Source organism: Columba livia, chromosome 2, assembly GCF_036013475.1.
Source record: "Columba livia isolate bColLiv1 breed racing homer chromosome 2, bColLiv1.pat.W.v2, whole genome shotgun sequence".
Classification (NCBI taxonomy): domain Eukaryota; kingdom Metazoa; phylum Chordata; class Aves; order Columbiformes; family Columbidae; genus Columba; species Columba livia.
In genome coordinates, this window is record NC_088603.1 from 56,509,224 (window position 1) to 56,527,246 (window position 18,023).

At 43.5% G+C, this 18,023-nt stretch overlaps 1 protein-coding gene across 6 annotated transcripts in view; it reads right to left on the minus strand.

The window, feature by feature from the left end:
* The window catches only part of PDE1C (phosphodiesterase 1C), a 387,838-nt gene extending 371,410 nt beyond the window's left edge, over positions 1-16,428 (minus strand). For all 6 annotated transcript variants that reach the window (XM_065052072.1, XM_065052071.1, XM_065052069.1 and 3 more), the window contains exon 1: positions 16,197-16,428. In XM_065052072.1, the coding sequence (XP_064908144.1) occupies positions 16,197-16,413 (217 nt within the window). In that variant the 5' untranslated portion in view covers positions 16,414-16,428. The remainder of the gene's footprint in view (positions 1-16,196) is intronic.
* Positions 16,429-18,023: the final 1,595 nt, after the last annotated feature.

Sequence of the window (18,023 nt, forward strand, 5' to 3'; positions counted from 1 at the left end):
CACCTCTGCCAAACCAGTACCACAACTGGTGGGTGCACTTGGCAGGTCAACAGCCCTGCTGAGGCCCTGCATGCACGACCTCCCTCCAGGGTGCCAGAAAGAGTCTAGTGATCCAGCAGATGCTCCCAAACTCAGGGCAGCACAAGGGAGAAGTCAAATGTGCAAAATCCTACTCAGAGTGCCACCTTGACAAAATCTGCAAGAGCAAGGAATCAATTAACCTATAAACTCTGGAATCATCTGCTATTTGATGGGGAAGCAGCATTGGGGGCTCAGAAGTCCTATTGTCAAGCAACAAGAAGAGGAAAGTGGTTGACTGAAGAAAAACATCTAGCATTTTGTATTCCCTAAAACATAATCCGTTTTTCCAGGTCGTGACTGAGATGTGGCCTCTCCTCCCACACTCAGTCCCTCTAAAAAAAAAGTCCCATACAGCAAGGGTCTTCTACAATTTCTCTTTATTTCTATGTGCCAGGATAGGACAGAATGAATTACAGGCTCATTCACTGTCAAATTTTCATGTCTTCTTTCACAGCTAACATTTACTTCAATCTTCTATATACATAGCTGTTTGACATAATTGTTCAGAGGTTTATTTTTCAGCCTGCCTAATACTCTTTCTGATGTTTCAGTGATATATAGAATAGAATTCAGTATTTAAGATTTTAAGCCCTCATAAAACTGTGTTACTGATTGAAGTCTGCCAAGAAAGGCAGTTCAGGTAACATTTTGAACAAGATTAATTTTAGACTTTTATAGAAGACAGTAGCAACAACAGAAAAGCATGCAAGATTGGAGGGAAAAAGTAAGCCTCGAATAAAGGATACTGCTAAGATTTAGCAATAACCTTAAAGATTCAGTACAGCAGGGGAAAATAACCAGAGCATATAATGACCTGCCGCACCCTCACCACCTGCCAGACAATATAGGAAGGAAAAGCAATCTCAGAAGACCCTGCTAATGGCTCTCCAGCCCTTCATACAGTCAATGCCACACAAAAATACAGAAAACAGGAGGTTCCCTGTACAAATACATATTCATAGGCATCCTCCATTTTTGTGCTCTGCTGCTAGCCTCAGTGTCAATCTACAAATGCTTTCTGAAATATATATCTATACGGATACATACCTGTTTGCAATATCCCCAGTAAAAATATCTGAGCTATTCCTGACTTGGCTGAAGTCAGGACCTGACCCAGCTGATCAGGAGCCTCAGGTGCTCACTATGTCTGAGGATCATTCTCTGATGTGGCTGTAACAAAAGATTTGCTCTCCTCCCAGGTGGAGCAAGAAATCACCAGCACTTTCCCAGGAAAGAAAAGCCACAGGAGGTGGCAGGAGGAGGACTGCTCAAACACCTATCCAGCAACTAGGGCGCATCTGCTTGGACAAGTGCACTACATCCAGGCAAACAGACACATCCACACGCAGAAGGAACCCTCTGGTGAGGCAAGCTCTCTGCTGCAAGCCACTCCTGCTACAAGGAATTTCATAGAATCATTTTGATTGGAAAAGTGCTTTAAGATTGAGTTCTACCTACAACCTAGCATTGCCAAGTCCACCTCTAAACTGTGTGCCTAAGAACCTCATCTTTTAAACACCTCCAGGAATGGTGACTCAACCACTTCCCTGGGCAGCCTGTTCCAATGCTTCACAGCCTGTTCCTTCCCAAAACACTCTGGTGAGCTGCCACAGCAGTGAGAAATGGGGTACGTTGTCAGACAGCTGGGTAACACCATGTTGCTCTCCATCTGTGACACCCAGTGCCACACTGCAGAAGCAGAACAGGCTCACCTCACTGTTTCCTAGAGAACTTCCAAAGCCACCTTGGTCCAGAAACCAGCAATGTCTCTGCACTACATCCCACTCCCTGTGATCTGATCGCTGTTTGTAGGCACACTTACTAATATGAGCATCCAATCCTGAACATTCTGTGATTCTGTGTGTGTGTGAATAGGCGGAGATCAAGTTTGACTCCAGTCCTGAGCTGAGCACAGTTGCCACTCAATGGAAATAAGAGATAGAAAAGGCCACAGCTTGGGTGCAAGGACAGGGAAAGTGGGAAGAGGTGCTTCTTCTGGAGCTCCTTCAGGAACTTCAAAGAATAAGGGAAGTATTTTTTTTTTAAATTATGCCTTGTTTCTACTGGCAGATATTATTTATCTACAGGGCTCTAGGGAAGCTACATTAATAAATCCACCCCCTACTGAGAAGTTATCACCATGCAGAGAAAATTAAGGACTTTGGTGGTGGGGAGGGAAATAAATCTTATACTTTCTTTGTTTCTTTTTCCTATGACACCTCTGTAACAGAGGCTGGCAGCATACTGTGTGCTGTACTCATCCAGCAGCACTAACCTGACCTTTCCTGGCAACCTCTGTACATATCCCAGCGGCTAACAGTCCCGAGGGCAACAAAAAGAGCAATGCAATTAAGCATCATTTGCTGCTTGGGCGTTCTTTTGAAGAGAGTGAGTGTTTTCCTTGAGTCATTGACACTAAACATTTGGTACATTTTATTTTTGAACATAGCTCAGTGAAACAAAAGAAACTGCTGAAGTAGAAAAAATAAAATCACATGCACATTACTTCCACAGTGCTACTAATTGTTTCCAAATGACAAGTCAAAACATCTCTGATTTTGTTGTTAGGAGATTAATTTGGACAGCTGAAAAAGTTACTCCAACCCTGTAGATACTACCCCCGCAATCTGAGTGCAAGATCATTTTATCCACATAAATCATATTCGCATACACAAACAATGTTAATGTTGCTTCAGTCAGTATTTGTCCTTCTCCAGATCACCACAAGATGGGGGTTTCTGTTTGTTGGTAATACAGCACTCATCACGCTTGAGGAGAGATGTGTCAGGCTAAACACTTTAGACCCTTGTCCAAATCAGAACCCATGTAGCAAGGTGGGCAGGTTGGCGGACATTGCAGGAGTACAACATAGTCCTGCTGGTAGTCCTGCCAGAATGATTGATTACTAATACTTTCAAAAAACCCACAAACAGGCATTGTATTTCAAGTCCTTAAAGACTGTAACTCACTGCTTCTGTTGTTTCTGTGGTAACAAAATAGTATTAATAATATAATTTAATGGCTAAACAACAGCAGCACTCCAGCTAGTGTGCTAGCCATGTCCTCATTAGCTAGAAATCATGGTGTACCAAAAGCTCATTTAAATTGGGGCAATCATTTAAAAAATATTATTCTAGCTTCAGGTCACAACACGTTACTAATGATCCAGTTGCAGGACTACATCTGATGGTGAAGATCTTCTTATTCCTCATTAGAAAAAAGGTGATCAGTCCCATCGGTTTTATAACACTGTATCAGATCTGGCTGGGACGGAGTTAATTTTCTTCATAGCACTTTGTATGGTGCTGTGTTTTAGATTAGTGACCAAAACAAGGCTGATAGCACGTTTTAGCTGTGGCCAAAAGCACTTGCACAGCATTGGGGCCCTCTGTTTCTCACTCTGCCCCCCCTCAGTGAATAGTTTGGGGGCGCTGCAAGAGGTTAGGAGGGGACATGACCACACAGGTAACCCAAACTGATCAAAGAGATATTCTGTACCATATAACATCACACTCAGCAATAAAAAGGGAGAGGAGGGGATTTTAGGGGGATTAGCTATTTTTTGGTCATGAACTGGCTGAGCAACCGTCTACCTGTGCGAGGTGGTGAGTGATTGCCTTTGCATGACTTTTGCTTGCTTTGCCTCTTCTTCCACTTACCTTTTGCTTATTAAACAATTCCAATCTTGATGTACAAGTTTCCTTGCTTTTACTCTTCCTTTCCTCCTCCCCCATCCCGTTGGGGGTCAGGGAAAGCAAACAAGCAGCTGTGTGGTGCTTCACTGCCTTCCAGGGTTAAACCACAACAAAGATGGAAAGCTAACTGAGTCAGAAAAGGTTAAACAGTGTGACTCATAACAATTTTTGCCAGCATACTCATAACACACACCCACCTCACCCCAACACACACAGAGCTGTGTTTTCAGGTTTGGCATTTAGGCAGAAACCCCAGTTCACACAATACCCCATGAGAGAGATCTTTGTCTGGATTTTGAGAAGACCCCCAAAGGCCTCCTCTAGTCATGGCAGGGCTGACAGCAGCTCAGCTGGATCTAGATCCTCAATACGAGAGATAGAAGAAACAGTACAATGCAGTACAAGTGCAGTCAGGCAAAACATTGGATGCAGAAAACATTTCTGCCAGTGCCATTCTGAAGGTGCGATACTCATGTAGGAGAGCCTGGATATAGGTGCAAAGGACTCCAAAATGCCCATTCTCCTTGAGCACAGAATCTAGAGTCATCTGTTCATGCCCACAGCCAGTACCCAGGGCCCCACCAAGTTTTAGGACGGCCCCAGCATTGCCAATTACCTCAGGTCCCTGCATGGGCTGTTTGCAGAGCTCCTGCTCTGTATGCATGTCTGCAATACCCTAAATCATTTTGGATGAATAGGACCATTTCTCAGTCAGCAATAAGCTGCATGCAAAGAGGCATATGTGAACATTTAGAGGAGTCACTTAGGGTTTGTTCTGTTTTAAAGTGTCAAGCTTAACACCCAACAGGACATTTCACACTCTGCTCCAAGTAGACATGAAGAAGCCAAGTCCAATCTGCTGTAGAGCAACTGCTGACTCAGCTCTACTACAAACAGAGCCCAACTCTCACTTGCATTGATCACAGTTCCAAAAGTGCAAGAGCCAGAAACTCAAGTAAATAAAGTCAGGATTCCGCTTATGGGATCCACATTTAAATATACAGATGCTGTGATTGCTTCTATACAGCGAAAACTGTAGCCTGTTTCCACATACTGAAATGGTTTAGATGAAGTGCTGATAGCACGCTTGTATTATAACATCTTTCCGAATTGTCATAATACAGATGTAGACATACACTCATAATCTACAAGAAGATACAAGCTATTGCTTCTCCTTCCCTCTTAAATATAATTTAAACCAAAAAGAAACTGGTTTTAACGAGGACTTAGCCTTGCAGAACAAACTTGCCAAGTGCTGTTGACAGTCTTCCACTTCCTTTGGACCTCATTTGTCTAGAATTAGAAGTTATGTTTTCCTTGTTAGGAGACTACTTTGTAAATAATTGATAAAACTCCTAATTTCTGAATTGTTTTCTCTTAGCTCCTTACAGTCAAGAGAATCATAAACAATTAATACATCTGTTGGCTCAATGGCAAGTCTTCAGTCAGAATACTGCAAATTCACCTTTGCTCTGTCACCACTACCACATCCCCCCAAAATCCGTATATGTGCTCACAAACGTGAAAGAAAACATTTGAAAAAACCCTACACAAGTCAAGGTGATGTGTACAAGGTTAGTATGCTACAAAATATACTTGTTTGATACACAAAAGCCATCAAGCTTCCTGGATGGACTCAATGTTTTGAGAGGCAATTATCTCTTTTAAACTTCACCGGAACCTTAATAAGCGCCTGTTTTTTATGGTCTGAAGTGAAAGTTAGTCCTCAGTCCATGACTTTGGCAACAGATACCCATCTAACACTCCACAGGCATCAGGCTCAAAACATTGACCCCATTGAACTTATGAGGTAAATTCCTGACAGTTTCAATGCAGCCTGAATCCCATCCCAACACAGCTCAGGACCATTATGTGGGCCCCAGCAGACAAGCAACATTTATCACCTCCAGCTCTTCTGTTTTGCTGGAGATTAACACCAGGAGAAAATGAGGCAACAAGAGCAATAGTGCAACATTTTTTTCAGCTGCCCCAAGTTCACAACGCTATTTTACTGGGCTGTGCTATCGAGTCCCAAAGCTGCAGGAGCTGAGGAGGAGGCACTTGTTTGCTGCTGTTGCTGTGATGAAAACCTCCAGCAGAAGGGAGACAAGAGCTCCAGCCAGTGACACCTTCCACCACAGCTGCTTAATTCAACAGACTCCTGAGAGCAACATAGCAGGTACCTTTCAATATGGAAGAGAAGGCAGCACCCACCAAGACACTAAAATTGAAAGACAAATACTTAAAGGCTGTATATGCTTGAATCTATCAAAATCAAAATGGTCAGGATAGGGAAAAAAACAACAACAACAACAACAAAAGACAATGCCATAAGACAGATTCTATCTTTTTTTTTTCTTTTCAGGAACCCTGGTCTGCACAAAACCACTACTTCAAGGGTGTGTTCAGCACGACCGAAATAAAAGCACTCTTGTTGACTTTAGTGAAGCTCCAGTGACCTTTTGCCTTCTGAAAAAAAAAAAAAAGGCAACAAAAACAAACAAACAAGCAAAAAAAACCCCAAACCAACAACAACAAAGAAACAAAACAAAAACAAAAAAAAAACAACACAAAAAAACCCAAAAACCAACAACAAACAAACAACAAAAAACAAACCACAACCAAAAAGCTAAATCATGGTTGACACACTTTGGCTTTGTTTGAATGCTAAAGTCTGCAGATAACTGCAGACAGGCACCATAAACCTACCACAAAATCTGACACCACTGGCAGATGTTGTACAAAACGGCCCCAGAAAAGGAAGGGGCAGGGATTATCAGGGAAATGGGTTTTGCACGGAAATGGACATTTATAAGTTACCTCCTGATACACACAAGCTTCCTCTAGAGAGACTGCAGTTCAGCCTGTGAGTGCTGGTTGATCTCTGTCAGTATTTCTTTTGGGAATACTGAGAAAATGGAAAAATTATTCTCTTCTTGGAAAGCTGCTCATGGACATGAGAAATTTTCAGTGCAAATCTAACTTTATTTTCCAGTTCCCTAAAGGCATTTTGTTCTGAAGTTTTTGCCATCAACTTTAAAACCATACTTCAAATAGAGTCAATAAAATTAGATTAAAACAGAAGATTTTAGTCTGTTGTGATAACAGACTGCACACCTCCAAATGAAGATCAAAGAACTCTCACTAGCACTAATATAGAAAACTGAAGCAGTGCCATACATCAGATTTACTTTTCATCTTGCACTAGCAATGCTTACGTTTTCAGAATTCTGTCTTGAATTTAATTTCCCTTCATCAAAGCAGGATGCTAACCTATAGATGGAGTTTTACCATGAACACAAATAAGGAAACATTTGAGAAGGGCGAGTGTTTAAGCCCCTCATACAAATATGTACATATATGTGTCTAAGGTACGAGAGACTGCTAGGCTCTGCAGGTGATAGTTTTGTACAGTCCACAATTTGTAAATGAGAGAAATATCTGTTAGTTTGAGGGAAAAGAAAAAAAAAAACAACACAAACCCTGTCTTCAGCTGGTAATTTCATTTAATTACTGTCATTAAGAATAAAATTCAGCTTCTCTGCTGGCCAGCTCAATGCTGATGCAATGATCTGGTCCTGAAGGAATCAAAATAATCTTATGGTGGCAAGCAAGAAAATTTCACCCTCCCACAGAGGCAACAGGAGCCAGATTCTCACCTTTGATCCAGGATAATATTACAAAATACTACTAATAAGGAATTCCTGTTTTACAGAGCCATAGCATGTCCAACAGCACAATGGTGGTCAGCCTTCAAGGCTACATCTACAGGGTTAAATGGAACAGGGCCACAAACAGGTGTCTGATCCTGAGGCCAAACAGCATAGGCTGGCCTGTCTGATCTACTATAGGACCCAGTGGCCCCAAGGGACACCTGTGAAGAGACCCAGACCTGGGTCAGTCTGGTGAGAACAATCCCTTGTCTGCCACCACCCCACCACATCCAGATACTCACACAAACCAGCAGCACATGAGGGAACGACTCAGAAAAATGAGAGAGCAGTGTTCAGGCTCATTCATTTAGCAGCACAAGTATAGTCTGAGGGCACCTGTGGGCTTTACACAAGAAAGCACTGCACTGAGCAAACCCTGAATGCTGAATTAGATACCACACATTGATGCTGCAGTGGCTGTAGAGGTCACATGTCAAAAATAAAGCCTCCAAATGGGATGGATCCCATGGCCTATGCAAAATGAGCATCCCCAGCAGCTTTGGTTCTCCTCTAGGTAAACCAAACAGCCCAAAAGGGGTATCAGAAACCAAGATCTTATATGAAGGGTACACAAGAACAACACATGATGAAACATGGAATTGTATCCAGGAATCAGGAAAAGCCTAGGAGGGAAGCAAACAGAGGGAGGACTCAGCTTTATGTTGCATTAGCAAGGGTAGAAAATCTGCAGTTGTTTGTCGCAGCTGTATGTATTCACACTTACAGTTAATAATAACTATCAGGTTCCCTTCAAGACCTGCTGCAATAAAAGGAGTGCTTAATTATAGCTCAGAACAATAATCTTTAGTCATGCTTCGCTTTTTGAAAATCCCAGTGTCAGACTTTTGTTTGATTATGCCCTCGATAACAAATGTGCGTCACAAGTGTTGCCAGCAGCTACAAAAAAAGCAGGTTTCTCTCCATGGCAGCAAGACCAGCATCCAACAGGCTTTTCTCACCTGCAAGAAACTAATCTGAAAACAGATCACAAAAGTGAAACAAAACAGGACAGGCCGTATTTACTCAGGAAGGAGAACTAAATTTTCGCTTAGAAAAATGCAGAGGTACAAATATTGTTTTTATTATTACACTAGACAGACACCATCTGTGGACCTGCCTGCTCTCCAAAATCTTAGTCAGAATTAGGCTAAATTTCCTGTTGCAGGCACTCAATGTACATTAGCTTGGAGCTGCTGAAACTTGGATTGCTATACACTGTGTATTAACCAGCCAGGTCTTTTTATGATCCTTGGGCATGGAGAGGAAGCACTTGAATATCAACAAACCGTGAATGGAACTCTGCTGCACAGATAATGAACCAAGTGCTATTTGCACATTTAATAGAGTGAAACACTCTCTTATTTGTTGTTTTGGCTCACTACCAGAAAAAAATAATACACAACCATCACAACTACATTGGCATGGATTTTGTTATTAATTTCCTCTAGGTTTTTAAATTATAGAAATAAATTCAAACATGTAATTATACTTTGATGCCTGCAAACCTTGCCAATGGAGACCTGGGTGAGCATTGTGGTATTGCACAGAACAACTAAACAAAACTCAGGAAAAAGGTAAATAATACACAAAATATGCAATTAAAGCATCTGTCACCCTCACAGCTCAGCCTTAATTCCACACCACCATACGCTGAAAATAGTCACTGGGAGTGCCTGTGTAGCATCTGCAAGCTTGAATTCACCACCAAGAAAAGTCTTTTATTTTATAAAATAAGGCATTGGAATTATTGCCCATGAACATTCAATAGGTATCCATCACTGCCTGTTTCTGCTCAGTGCTTAGCAAGAACCTCAAGAGCATTTTCATTGCAGGCCAGGGGCACCAAGCCACCCATATGCAGATCTGCCATAATGTTCCAAAATCTCTAACAGGCCCTATGCAGCATTTTAATAAGACAAGGGAGAACTCATTTCTGTACCTGTCTACCACAAATCTTGGCCAAGTTGCTTGAGTCCTGGGGCCGAGGACATGCACATCTGCTACAGTCCAGCTGCAGATGGTAGCTCCTTGAGGCACAGTATCTCATCCCCTTTAAGCTAGGTGCTATACTTTGATCTCCTCATCCATCGAACAGGCATAATGACTTCTACTTTCCTTGGAAATTCTTCCAAGATCCAGTTATTGCTTAAAACTAGCATATATGCTCTTATATAGACCACAGAAAAAGGAATTTCACTGCTTAAAACACTACTTGGGACCAAAGCAAGGTCACAACTGCAGCACAGGACTGCGTGGCAGGCAGGTAAGCCTGCTGTGACAGGTTGTGTCACCCAGCATAGAGCTATGATGGAGACTACCTTCCCCTCCACCCCATCCTGCCCCCACGGCAAGCAGTTTCCAAGAACTGTGTACAGAGAATAGGAGACAAAGAAAAAGATGCCATGAAACATGGAAATAGCATCCTGAACTACTGTTGGCACCTGGGAACAATCTCTTCTGGCAATATCTGGTCATCCCCACTGAAGACACATCTATGCCATGTGGCCTAAGCCAGGCAGCACACATGGTGTGAGACCACGTCCTGTTCTGATTGCCAGCCCGCACCCAACTGGGTACAGCTCTATTTGGGTAGCACAGTACCCAGCGTAATCAGTCCAGCCTAAGGTAATTAACCAAGCGTGTTGGGTTCTGGAGTTGTTACTGCACACAGAGCCAGCTCAAGCCTCAAAAGGCAGACTTCCCTCAAACAATATTTATCCACATGCTCCAAACTATCCAAGCAAGGTGATGCCAAGACTTTTAATAGGATTCATAATGCAGCTATTTTTAGATCTTAGTGCTAAGCTAGAGATCTGCATTCTCCAAAACATTATTTAAAAAAAGAACAGATGACCTGGGACTGTGAAGCCTGGAGAAGAGAAGGCTCAAGAGGATCTCATTTGTGTATATAAATACCTGAATGGAGGGTGCAAAGATGACAGAGCCAGTCATTTTTCAGTGGTGCCCAGGGGCAGAGCAAGGGGCACGCACTGAAACACAGGATGTTCCCTTGGAACATCAGGAAATGCTTTTTCACTGTGAGGGTGACCAAGTGCTGGCACAGGTTGCCCCAGGAGGCTGTGGAGTCTCCATCCTTGGAGACATACAAAAGCCATCTGGACATGGTCCTGGGCACCCAGCTCTTGGTGACCCTGCCTGAGCAGGGGAACTGGACAGGATGACCACCAGAGGTGTCTTCTAACCTCAAACACTCTGTTAGTCTGAACAATACCTGGATAGGTACGATGCCCATACCTGGGGTACAAGAAACAACGGCACACAGGTTTGTCCAATTGCTGTTATAGGCAGTACTTGGGCTGCCTGTGGTGTTCAGAGTTGTGCCCTAGAGTGGTTTGTGTATTGCGACTGCTAAATTATGAGGCCTGTACCAGAGGTCTGCAAAGGATGAGGACCAACCCAGAGGTCTTTAGAAGACCTGAAAAATCCCTGGACTATGATTTCCATCTCCTCTACCGGAAGGTATTAAATGTTTCTTTTTGTATCCCCAGTCTTCATTACTAGGAAAAGAAGTATATTGACATGCATTATAAGTATCAGAGGATTTTTAAATGAGACACTGGGAAGAACTGGAAGAATTTCATATGTAAACACAAAACTTATCTATTTAAATTCTGCCTTTTAGACCACGTGCTTTCTCAAACTATGATTCTAACCACAACCTTTTCTACTATCAAGAAAAAATGCAAGCTTCCTGCTAAGCACTGTTATCTCGTCTATAAGCTTGTCAAATACATTGTTATACATAAATTATGAATCTAACAAACTACTGTCAGTGTGCACTTTCTATGCTCAAAAGGGTAATAAAGTCTTGTACTGCTGTGTTAATTATTCCATTAGCTGAAATATCAGGAGTCTGAGCTTTGGACCAGAAGGCTGTGGGCACACCAACCATTGACTAAATGGTATGTTTTCTGAAAATCCCTTATTAGCACTTTGGCAACGTGCCCCTGCTATTCTGAGAGCCAGATATCACCACCTTGAAATAATGTCATCCATTTAGCTTTTCACAGCAATACCTCAGCCACAAGCAAAAACACCTTCAGATCAAATCAATATTATACTGGCTTTACTCTTTTCCAGCTAGTTAAGATGGACTGGATTCTGATATTTCATATTACATAGCTGTAATGACATTACTAGCCAGTAATTAGCAAGTTTTATCAGCACTGCATGCTCTTACCCTGAAACAGTCCCCAAGAGCTCAATATAGAGACATGTATCTCATTTGTTTAACATAAATTTAGCCTCCTAAATTATTCCTTTTTTCCATAAAGAGCCAGCACTAGAGCTCTGAGGCACCATATGTAATTAATATAGATGTATTTTTTTAACTATTTATGTATGTATACATAGCCAGAAGCTAGACACTTTCTGTAGATTTGCGTTCATTATATAATAAGGTACAGTCCTGAATGTCTTGGAAACTGGTCATGAATGAAGATGGCAGAGAAGTAGACAAAAACAGAAAACAAGAAATAAAATCCATGGAAAGAACATAGCATGTAAAGAATGGCAAAATGCTTTCTGTTAACAGAGGAAGGGCTTCAAAGTTCTCAACTCAAAGAATGCTCTTTCCCTACAAGTCAAATTAAAACCTCCAGGTATTTTTGATGATCTTAGGAAATTGTTTTGTATGCTTACACTTGCAGCTGAAATCCCCCAGAAGTCAAAATACCCTGCCACCCCCAACACATCTCTCCTCTCCCGTCTCGTTTTCTCTCTGTTATTGGATGTAAATCACTCCTTGGGCTGGTAGAGATAATAACACAGCTAACAAATAGGGTCACAGAGCCCAGTGGATTAAAAAATGATGTTCAGGCTATTTCCTACCTTCTTAGCATTGGCCTTTAGGCCCTTAAGGACTTTGAAGTGATGCCCATTGTTCTAATGTACATATGCACAACTCTAGCTTAATAATGTGTCCCACAGGTTAGATGAAATGTTTTATGGATAAAAAAATATATATTAGAAAAAGTATCCAAAATGAATATATCACATTTCAACCAGAGACTAACCACAGATAACAGACTCCCCAGAACACTAGCGTTTCTACACAGCCTGTTTCATTAATCTGGCAGAAAGCTCTGTCATTGATGCAGTCCCACACTGCACGAAACAACAGGAGACTAACCAGAACATCATAAGCAACTGTGCTCTCCTGCTGGAAGGACTGGGGCTGTTTGGCACCTGGGCAGAGAAACAAAGCAGCTCACCAAGTCCTCTCACCCTTCATCCTCATCGCAAATAACATGTCGGGTTCTCATCATTTTAAGGAGAAGGTGGGAGTTGTAACATTGGTGGTTGGACATGAAAGAACAATTTAACATCTGAGGGCTTTACAAAGGATGGTTAGGTTGCCAGGAGACAACATGGGATGTTTGTTCGCATGCTGGCCAGGGAAAAGAGCAGTGCTACCTCAGGAGGTCTTTTCAGGTCCTTCGGTTGAGCGCTGGAAAAGGGCTCGGAAGGTATCAGAGAAACCAGTGACTGGAGTTTGGGTTAACAGAAACAGCAGTGAAATCAGTGGGGAAAGGCTGGAGGCCAGGCGGTCACTGATAATGAGACTGGAGTCAGTTTCTGCATTTAAAAAATCCCTGTGCTTGAAAAGAGAAAGAATAAAAGAAATAATTAATAAGTTTTTAGCACTAGTTAATAAATGAGGGCTTGACTGTTTTCCTGCACTTCTCTCATGTGATCAGAAGTGGCTGGTAACTCATATGATACAGACAGACTGGTGCACTCTATAAACCTTTTTCCTCTACTGTCTGAGGTCTTTTGATCAAAACATCATTAGAGATAAACTAAAGTTTTATGAACTTATGCCTTCGGTCTCATTCCTATACCACAATATAAACAGATATAGTCCCCCTGCAATCACAGCATCATAATGCAATCACATGATACGCAAATGTTGCATTATCCTACTGTGACTTAAAGACTAGGCCTTAAGATCAATAAAGCCATTGGAAGCCACTTTGCAAACTGCAACTGGAATACATTTTGCTCTTAAGTGGTTGAAAATTCATCCTGAAATGCCATGGGTACCAGCATGTGGCTTTTCAATTTTACAAACATTTCATATTCTCTGATATAAAATGTTTGAAAGCGAAAAGGCCACGTGCTGGTACTTGTGGTATTTTGGGACGAATGGTGTCAGGGCCTTTCTTGGACATATGTAATGGGCACTGAGCAAAACAGCAGATTGCATTTCCTGCTGTCCCTGTACTCCTGCTCCCCAGAGCTCAGGAAACTGCCAGGTGAGTCCTTTAAGGAACGGTGTCTCCAAGAGCTCCCACAAGAGCACTGCACCTCTGCCCCACTGGTGATTCAAGCCCAGACTAAGTCTGAGCCTCTTAAGTCGGATACAAGCAAAACACAGTCAAGTCAAATAGTTCCTGACTGTCTTCTGGTCTCCTTCACTGAAACTGGATCACAGAATCACAGAATCACAGAATGTTAGGGATTGGAAGGGACCTCGAAAGATCATCTAGTCCAATTCCCCGGCTGGAGCAGGAACACCTAGATGAGGTTACACAGGAAGACATCCAGGCAGGTCTTGAATGCCTCCAGAATAGGAGATTCCACAGATCAATCTCAAAACCCATTATTGTGTTTAATTGTTTGATTTTGCTGTCAGTGCAAGGCATCAGTCCTAAGTTTAATTACACAGGTTACAACGTAAATGAGGAAATCTCTTGCCTACTACATTTGACACTGCTCAGCTAATATATATGTATGTTCCTGGCATAAGCAATAATACCTTAAAAAATGCTACAAATGGCTGTAACAAAAGAAAGGGCAATATCATTGCTCAGAATAACCATCTTGAGAAATATTTAGATCTTGAATGTGTGGCTAAGCAACACCAAACTCTCTGTGAACTTAAGTATTCATTTGGAAGTATCAGCAACAGACCACTGCCTCGAGGCTTAGCACAGTAATAACCCTCAACTGAAATGACTGCAATACTTGTAATGCACTTTAGCAAGATTTTAAAGTATTTGAAGTCTACAAGCTATGAACCACTCAGAGGAGGACAAAAAAAAAAAAAGTGCTGCATGCTCTAAAATCTATTTTCATGCCAAATTAATTCCTTCAACTGAAATTCCAGGTAAATGGCATCTCGACCCTGCTGTAAAGAAGAAAAGTAGGTTGCATATTCTGCTGTATGTTTTCTTTTCTCCTGTACAGTGAAGTGTTAGAAGGCATAATTAGATAAATCCTAATGGCTAATCATTGGTGTCAACCACTATCATTCCATCTCTTTCAAGGGATGATGACACTTCAGAATCTGACCATATTCTACTGATTCTTTGACAAATTTGTGATGTTGGCATTAAAAGGCTGATCAGACATCAAGTGCACTGCACTGAAGACATAACTGCAGGGTTTGAAGTGAAAATACCAATGAGTTAGCAACATAAAAAATTTATGGGACATAAAAACAGTTGCTCCAACTCATATAATGTCATAAATAGGAGATAATCAAAGAGGAAGAAGGTTGGAACAATATGAAAGGAAAAGGTCACCATGGTCATCAAACCTTCTCATGAGAGAACCTACCCTTCTGTGAGGAGCCACACTTCACATTTAATTAGATCAGTACCCTTAAGCTTTGTTAGATCATTGATTCCAAATGGTATTGTGTGTGTGGTCTGAAGAGTAGATACAACAAAAGAGAGCTACAAAGCAAGTCTCATGAAACAAACACACTCACCTACCACCTAATGTAACATATATGTGTATGTATATGTACAGGAGAAAGCTGATGCTAAGCAGCACAATAAGCAGGTTATTCACTTCCCTGACTATGTAACTTTGTTTTCATATGAGCTTACTTCCCTGCCTTCCTTTACAAGATATTCAAGATTTTTTAACCAATGCAGCATCCAGACATCTTTTTATTACTCCTGACTGAATAAAACACACCAATCACTTTATATCACCCAAAAATTTGATGCACTGTTTTGAAACTGAAGGACAACAATGGGAAAAGTTTTCCACAGACACACAGCAAGAATAGAAATCTTAGCTGAGGAAGTTTCGACACAGAGGGAGCAATTTCAAACTGCCAGCATCCCGGGAAGAAACTCCTAACACTTAGCAAGCTCATTCTCCCCCTAAACTCTACCCGGGTGACTGCATAAGAAACCTGGAATGTTAATATACAGGGTGTTTCAAAAAGGTGGACCCAGTTTGAAGTCACTACATCTCTGCAAACACAAACTATCAACTATCCTCTCGATGTTGTCCATACAGCAGGTGAAGAGAATACAGTGCATTTATAAAAAGCTTACTAAAACTTGATAAATCATTAAGCCACTTGTAATTTTTTGTGTAATTGTAACATATTTGGCCCCTCTTTTTGAAACACTCTGTAACTTCCAGAGATCTGACTCCCCCAAAACAAACGGGCCCCCTCCCCACACCGCACCGCTGGAGCAAACAGCGCTCTGCCTCTGAACAAGCCCCCTCCGCTTTCTCGCTGGACGGGAGGAAGATGGCCGAGGGTGGGCTCTTCCCCTCCACACCCTGGGGCACCCCCTGCCCTTCCCCTTCCCCTCGGGGCTGCGCCGTCCGCCTCCGCTTGGCCGAGCTCCGCGCCGAGGAAGCGGCGGGGGCGGCCGGGTGCCGGCGGCGACTGCGTGGAGCCCCGGCGGTGCCGCCTCCCCGCGCTGACACTCACGGGCGCCGGGGCTGCGGGCGGGTGCCGGGGGCTCCGCGGGGCCGCCCGCTTCCTCCTTCTCCTCTTCCTCCGCCTCCTCCTCCTCCTCCTTCCCGCGGGGCTTCAGAACCGCGGACAGCGGCGGCGGGGCCCGGGGGAGGGCGGCGGGGGGCGGCTCGGTGCCCACCCGCACCAGGGCGCGCCGCGGCCGGCCCAGGGCCGAGGTCACGGAGCCCATGGCCGCCCCGCGCCGCCCGCTGCGCCCCGCCGGCCCGCCTCTGCGCGGGCAGCGGCCCCCGGCACGGCCCGAGCGCCGCTCCCCTGGCCCCACCTCCCAGCACGGAAGAAAAGCTCCCGCTCCTGGCGCGGCCGAGCGCCCCCGCCTCACCGGGACGCTGTATTTCTTCCCCCGCCCCGCGCAAAAAGTGTGGGGAGGCAGGAGGGGAAGGGCTTACCCCGAGCACCCCCAGACGGGCGCGCCCTCCTCCCGCCTCCCTGGAGAGCCCCGTCGCAACCCACGGGTGTCGGCTGCGGTGTGTGAGTGCCATTGGCACCACGGAGTTCATGGCACCGTTTGAAAAGACACATTCACGCTGCCCATCATCCTCTTCATAAGGGAGCGGGAGTAAATGTAACACTTTTTGCTCTTTTTTGATGTCCTTATTTGTCGTTCAGCATTGTCTCCTGGGACCAGTAAGAGGGCTATCTGCTCGCAGACAGATAGGCAGCAGGGTGGTATCCTGTGGACTCAGCACTGTGCTCTCTGCTTTAGCCAACCCTGCCTTTCACAGGGGGCTTGGGCTGGTTGATCTCCAGAGACACCTTCCAACCTCAACTGCTCTGCGCTATTAGCCATTGCAATATCATGTGCCATGCTATATTGATAGCTTGTAACTGCAGAGTTTAGTACTATAGATATAGTCACCAACTATAACACCATCACTTGCACAGGTCTTGTACAATCCGGATGCAGCTCTGAGCTGCTGGAGATTTCCAAAGCGGACTTCAATCTCGTAGCCATAAAACAGATATCATAAAACTTCACCAGGGCACTGCAAGTTGTTAAGGCACTTCAGTACCATCCTAACTGTGATAGATATTTCCTTAGATGTTTAAAACGACAGTAGAACATAGATACGCTTCCCTGAGCATATTGTCCCTCTTTCTTCACTTAACGATTCAGCAGTACTGACTAGCAACACAAAAGTAACTGGCTGCATCCCTACCAAGAACATAAGTCAGATAATTGCAGCCTGCAGTCTCAGGCTTGTCTGGAAAGAATCCGCCCCTTTCCCTAGCAGTTCTGTTCCTCAGAGCTGACTGCCGCCAGCTGCTCCGCTCTCCTGGTACGCTGTTACAGCGAGATCCCAAAGCAACTCGACACTGACGCAATAAGCTGTGAATGGGAATTTCCTTTGCTAGGGCGGTCTGCCTCTTCTGGATGAGAGCAGTGCCACTACTGCATCGGAAAGCAAGAAAACAATGGCACATGCAGCCTGTTCTTTTTAACCCTCTGCAACTGTTCAACTAATTTGGGTTTTTTTGTCTCTATGTCTCTACTTGTATTTTCTTCTTGATTCTACTTGCAGAGAAGACAGTTTCAGCACAAAGTAGCATTCCAGGGAGAGAACATGTCTTGCTCTCTGGGGATGCCGCTTGATCAGGAAGAACTTTCGATAACCACTAAAGGAACGGCAAATAAAATGCATCAGCTTTTCTTTTAGAACAAACCCATCTCCCATTTTCCTAAGTTTTGGTGTGTGGTAAAGGACATCTTCACATACCCCACCTAAAACAACCAACGGAAGACAACTTCAACCAAAAATCACCTACATCAGGCCACCTAAA